This window comes from Aptenodytes forsteri, unplaced genomic scaffold, assembly GCF_000699145.1.
Source record: "Aptenodytes forsteri isolate BGI_AS27 unplaced genomic scaffold, ASM69914v1 Scaffold7, whole genome shotgun sequence".
NCBI classification, from domain to species: Eukaryota; Metazoa; Chordata; class Aves; order Sphenisciformes; family Spheniscidae; genus Aptenodytes; species Aptenodytes forsteri.
This window is the reverse complement of record NW_008795919.1, coordinates 1797931-1804568: the sequence shown is the minus strand read 5'-3', so window position 1 is coordinate 1804568 and position 6638 is coordinate 1797931. Positions and strand designations below refer to the sequence as shown.

Sequence of the window (6638 nt, the reverse complement as noted above, 5' to 3'; positions counted from 1 at the left end):
GCGGGGGGCAGTGAGCGAACGGCTGTGTGGTGTTTAGCTGCCTGCCAGGTTAAGCCATGACAATTGCCTTCTCCACAAGTCTTACAAATGAGATGAATTGAAGTTAATGTTTTTTCTTTCTTTGGCTAGTTTTACTCAGTTCAGCTTCTGCTTCACTGTGTGGTGAGTGGGACAGAACTGTTTCTTATGTCAGCAATGTTTTATTTGTAATGTTGGCCCAAGAAGGCTTAGAGTATCCACGGAATTGCAGCATCAGACGGATTAGCAAAGGACACTTACACTCGTCCTTCTTTACACATAAAGCTGGTGAATTTTCTGACTGTTTATGGTTTTTTTTCTCCCTAGGTGGTGAAATTCTGGATGCAGAAATGTCTGAGGACACTGACCACAACTTAACACCTGCCCTCGACAGCATATCTTACAGAATACAGAATCGAACAGGATCTGAAAACTCACTGCTGGATGACGATGATGATGATTATTTTCTGAACTCTGGGGATCTTGCAGGCATACCTGTTGTTGGGAGTGACAACGAAGATGATCAAAATTTCACTGCAAAAGACACTCTTTCTTCAGTGATTCATGATGAAGACCATCTGGAAGAGGGCAAGAGAGTTACAGAACATGAATTGGACAGTGAAAAAGAAATTCAGATTCAGAATGCAATCCAAAAGGATCTCACTTCACCATTTGAGCAGGGCCCTGTATTTAAATCAATTCGAAAAGATTTTAGCATAACAAGAGATAATGGCAAAGAGACTTTTTCAGCAAAGGACAAGAATAGAGAAGGACATTTTCAAGAACGTGAAAAACGTTTGGAAAAAATCCCTAAAGATATGGATTCTAGATTGAAAAGCAGTTTTCTTGACAAAGCAGGTAACTGTTGACATCGTAGACCTGGCTACCCAACAAAGAGGAAGAAAGAAGTAGATAGAAATTAGCAATAGGGCTAGTTATTAAAAACATCATCTTGTTGAAAAGAATATGCATAGCTGTATGTAGGGAGGCATTTTACAAAGAACCCTGAAATACAGTGAACTCTGTATTAGGACTAGGATTTGCAAAAGGGCCTGGCAGCATTTGCGGGGGTCTCATCCTCCACAGCTTGTTTCAAAGCCTCAACACATCCTTTGTTGTTGTGGTTTACTAAACCAAGCTGGGTGACAATTCAGGCTTACTTTTGTTTTTTCTCACTGTTTTTTATAGACCTTGGAACTCCTCAAAAGAAAAGATGATGACGTTTAGGTTAAGTTGGTGGCCAGGAAAGATTTTTTTGAGCAAAGTACCAATTCTTCATTAATGTATATGTATTTAAAGCAATATGCATTTCATAGTAGCATCATGGAAAGGCTTGCTAGAAATGTATTAGTGTCTGCAGAAAGTCAGCCAGGGAGTAACTTGAGATCTGCTTGTCCTGGGAGACTGCTCTCCTTCTTCCTCAGATACTTATGTCTTGGACTTTGTCCAGCCAACATGGGGAGAACCAGAGATGCCTGTAATCCGTTTCTCATTTGAGGGAGCCTGACAGTCACCAGTAGTCTTGCAGCCCACACACCTGTTTTTGACTTCCCAGGCTCTGAAAGTTACAGTAGAACAGTGAATGAAGGAAGAATAACCAGGCTGGAACATGCGATTTAATTTTATTCAGAAGACTGTATGGAGAGAGGGTAGGCCAGCGAGCGAGAGCCTCCTGGCTACTTGTTCAGATTCACAGCTTACAATTCTGATATTTAAACTGTGTATGTTTAGTAACAGCATCTTAAAATCAGTGCTTCCAGGTTCCACAAATGATAGAGAAACAATATGGATGTTTTTAAAATAAAGAAGAGTTAAAGATGTCTCTTTACTTTTACCTTCAGGTAGAAATCAAGTGAAGAATATTTCTGTGCAAAACACGTATTTCAGAAAATTGTAAATACCTACAGTTGTAAGGCTATGGCTGAAAGCTGTGCAGCCTCAGGTAGAGTAGTCAGTAATTGAAACAGCTCATAGGCAGCATCCAGTATCCAGGCAAATCCAGTATTTTTAAAAAGCTACATGCTAAAAAAGCATAAGCTACTGTTTCCTGAGAAGGGGGGAAGAGGCAAAAGACCAGAACAGCAAAGAAAAGGATGAAAGTTGTTGCTCTGAAAAATATTGTCTGATATAAATGTCGAAACATGGCAGAGTTCAGAACTCACTGGGGTGGAGAAAATTCTGAATGAACAATTTGCCTCAGAATTTTACAACCATTTTGCTGGAATGGGAAAATAATGACCCAATAGAATAATAAAAAATGTCAATTCTCTTCAAGGATTACCGTCTTACTTGCAGGGAGGAGAAAGGGAGTAGTTTAATACTTCTGAGGTGCTGACAGACTATGGGGCTGGGGATCAGTATGAGACTCTAGATAGTTTTAAAGGAAATGCGTTGGAATCTGTATTCATTTATATTTAATGTATATGTTTTCCTCAGTTCATAATCAAGTAGAAGAAACATTACGGACGCAGTTAGCGCCACAAACTCCAGAAACTAACTTCAGGGTAAGCTATAGATCTTTCAAACACTTTTGCAAGTGCAGCGATATACTGGAATAATTCAAAATACGTATTTTGTATTTGAGTGTAAATTTGAGTATCAAGAAAACTGATCTTCTGACTCTTAGACATCTTTGCTACTTAAACAGTGCATATAATTTTGTAAAATTTTGCTGACCCTCTCTTTGGATTGAGGATTCTTTTGATAGCCACTTTCATGTTCAGCACGGTCTGACTGACTGGTGAACCGAATCTAGACCTGGATGCATCCATCTCACCTGCTGCCTTTTTTCCAGATGAGACAGGGAACAGCTGTATCAACAGGAGACACTGCCCAAACAGCCGAATGCCCCTACTGACAACCACCTTAGAGAGCTGGGTGGCTTCTGCTTTGTCCAGAGGAGTGAAAAGGATTGGGGGTGGGATGACAGGGGTGCTGCAGGGAGGTAGAGGCAGCAGCTGCTGCCCATCATTTCTCCCACCTTCCAGTGGCAGGACCCATTTCTCTTGGTCTGCAACAGAAACTCCCCTTGGCAGCAGCCCAACTCCTAATGGCAGATGCAGGAGGGTGAATTCTTTTTCATATTATTGTTTCAGGAGTCTAGCTACCTATTTTCTAGTAAGGAATCTATTGGACAAGAGCTGGGGAATTCCTTTGCACCAAATATTAGAATTAAGGAGGAGCCTTTGGATGACGAATATGATAAAGCTATGGCCCCACAGCAGGGACTATTAGACAAAATTAAAGATGAACCTGATAATTCCGAGGTAAGTTTCCCATTGCATTTCTCATTTTGGTCTGACAGCTGACCGCATAAGCTGGACATAAATTCAGCAATTTATTTGGTTTGTTGACCGAAATTTAACTTGAAGAACATAGTTTAGTAGAAGGATTTTTCCCTCTTACACTACCATGAAACCCAAACCCCCAACTTTTTGATGTCATGTTACCATGTCACTGAAAATGTTTTGCTTTTCAGTTAGAGACAAAGCAAAGTGCTGTAAAACTTTCATTATTAAATCTGTGGCAATATAGACACTTTATCTCAGCTCGGTCTCACTAGGAAATAAAATGTAAATCATGTTTTACTGAATATTTTGTGAGTTGTCACAGTTAGAGATGTGTAGTTGAAACAGTGCTATTCCTGCTACTTCCCTCTTAAAGGTTATCTTTGTGAGCACAGTGGTTTGTTGTTTGTTCTTGTTTTAAATTAACACTTAGAAGTCTTACCTTAGCAAAATATTTAAATACGTACACATCAGTGAAGTCAATTTAAGCATGTGTCAAGGTGACTTTCTCATTTGACACTGGCATTTTTTATAACGATAAAGGTAAAAGTTCAATACTTGCAAAATGGAGAAAGTCTGACCTATGGATTGAGTGGTGCTGGGGCAGGGATTGCTGAGCTCTAACCGGTCTCTTTGCCACTGGTTTGCCGTGTGACACCAGGGAAATGATCTGTGTTGCAATTCCTGTCTCCTCACTGCTATTATTTGGGTTACATGCCAAACTTTACATGCAGTTAAAGGTGTGCAAAACTTCCCAGTGATTCATCCCACTTGCATCGACACTAGAGTGCTGGTGTTCTTGTGCAGGCATTAGTTTTTCCAGCATCTTTCTGTGTACTTCTGCTATACCTCCTCTTCTCTCTGGGCCTGTCTTCCCAACATTTTTTCTTCTTTTCCCATAATACTCTTGGCTTAATAAAATAAAGAAGTAAACTAAGTATTTGAAACTATTCAGATTTTACTGCCCTTCGATTTGTTCAGTGTCCGTGAGATTGTTTGGTTTTATTTTTCCTTAAGCGTATATAATGTCAAACCATGTGTACATTGGTTAAATCTGTCTATTCTTTTGTCCTCCCAAGATGGCATCTGCTGTGTGGATTTGTGGGGAATGCAATGCAAGATGTCTGTGGTTATCAAAGATCATATTAATAAGTAAAAGTGAAGACTTGAAGAATTTAAATATCCAATATCATATTCTTCAAAATACTAATTCCTGGAGTAAAATCCTGTAATTATCAACTCTGCCTGATACTGGAAAAATATGAGAACTGATGAAGGTGGTTCATTTTGTTTTGCTTTAGATTGGAATTAATGCGGGTTTTTTTGTTTTTTTTCATGCATCCTGAAAGATAAGAGCATTTCTTGCTGTAACCGATAGTTGGAGCTGAAGGTTCTTGGCTTTCAACACTGTTACACTGCTGTGAAACTATGCTTGATCATGCACAGTTGATGTCAGGATTTGCCTCCATTTCTCTTACTAGTACTGACTAAGGATAAAACTGCAGTTAAAATGCTTAAAAAACTGTATTTCTGCAAATAACTAGTTTTTAAATTGTAATATTAAAAAAACCATGGTGCTTTAAAACCCGTCATCATGGCATGCCCATACACAGCTTAAAAGCTTCTCTTACTTGACACTTGAGTGTTTCTGTCTGATGGTTCACATGATGAAGGAATACCGTTGCCTGTTCTCCTGGGAAACCTGTTGAGAAATAGTTTGATTGTCCTAGCATAGAAACTTGTAATTTTCCCACAGGCGTAAGAGAAGTGTTAAGTTTTAGCATGTGTTATGTGGATGTTAGTGTGTGATTTTAGGAGGCAGCTTAAGATGAGGGAGCAGTCCACTGCCGCTGAAAAGGGAGAGCTTAATTTTGCTTAGTGATTTTGAATTGGCTTACCTTGCAGCCCGACAGCAACTGTGAATTTAGCTCAGTCATAACATGACATCATGCCCTGACTACTCTCAAATGACTGTAAGTAGGTTAAATCTTATCATCTCTGTGGTTCCAAGAGATTATGCTTTTCAGCCTATTAAGATCTACATGTAGAGTGTTACAAACTGCTTTATGGTTCAGATTTCTAGGGAGAGCACGGGCAAGAAGCATGGTGTCAAAGTATGAATAGCTGCTGTGGAGTAAGCTAGTAATTTATAGTATGTCAGCTATTCCACAAGCGACTGTCTGTAGGGATTTTCTCATCCTGTAGAAAATGCGAGGTTATTCCCTTCTCCCCTATTAGACTGAAGCCAGTCTAAGTCAGGACTGTGATGGTCTGGCTCTAGTGGTGCCAGCTTTGATCTGCTGCGAAGCTTCACCTTAGGCTCCTCCAAGGTACTTAACTCATGGTTAAGTACAGAATGCTTCTCACCATCTAGGTCCCAGTCTCTATTTCATTATTATCATCTATGAATGTGAAGATAGAGCTTGTTTCACAGAGTAGGGGCAAGGACTGCGGAGCACTTCTAGATGGAAAGTTTGTGTGAGTGGAAAGCAGAGATTTCTCTTAAGCTTTGTCTGGCTGAATTCTGAGGTGTCTTGGAGTACAGCTGGAAAGGGGAATGCACCAGGCAGCTGTGCTTTTCCATTTCTACACGACACCCTTGGTTGTAGTTTGCTGTGAACCTCTGAGCAGGTTCTGTGTGTGGTGCTCATACAGCAACATCTGTAAACCTGGCCTTTGGAGCAGGCTTAGGAGACTCACTCTTGCCTTCCTGGACCTTAAGATTCAATACAGCATTATGAAAGAATGGAAATCATGTAACCTGTTATTACATCTGTGTATTTGTTCTCCTTTTCCTTTCCCTTTGTTTTAGGAGTACGGCCAACAGCCAAAAACTCAGGAAGGGGAGCTGAAAATCAGTGCTGTATTTTCAGTCAGTGGCAGTCCTCTTGGTAAGGAATAGGCAAGACTAACTTTATTTAAACCTGTAAAATATATCACCTTTGCAAATAGTCTTGCAGGTTATTCTGCATTTCTTTTGCTATGTCTGACCCCAGTAGAAAAAAAGAACCAGTTTGTTTTAGAGACAATGGAATTCAGAGATTGGAAAATAATTATATTTTTGAGGCAAAGGAAAATTGAATGTGAAAGGGATGTTAAAAGTGCATTCTCAGTCTTAAGAGTAGTTGAAACAATCTACTGTGCAGAAAACCAGCACAGGGCATGTATTTATGGAGAGTTCATCTGCTATTTAATTCTCCCTTAGACCCTGACAACCCAAATGAAGTCATAAGCTTTGTGCTTGCCCCCTGCACACAAGTGCAATACATACATAACAGTTACTCTGTTTTCTCTGTGGTTTTTTTTTTTTTTTTTTCCCCAACCGTGATCTAG

The 6638-nt window shown here is 39.8% G+C and overlaps 1 protein-coding gene across 1 annotated transcript in view; it reads left to right on the top strand.

Annotated features, from left to right (window-relative positions):
* The window catches only part of LOC103903538 (zinc finger MYM-type protein 4), a 31796-nt gene that overhangs the window by 944 nt on the left and 24214 nt on the right, over positions 1 to 6638 (top strand). The window contains exons 2-5 of the mRNA XM_009284753.1: positions 346 to 876; positions 2455 to 2522; positions 3114 to 3284; positions 6118 to 6196. Coding sequence (XP_009283028.1) covers positions 369 to 876; positions 2455 to 2522; positions 3114 to 3284; positions 6118 to 6196 — 826 coding nt within the window. The 5' untranslated portion in view covers positions 346 to 368. The remainder of the gene's footprint in view (positions 1 to 345; positions 877 to 2454; positions 2523 to 3113; positions 3285 to 6117; positions 6197 to 6638) is intronic.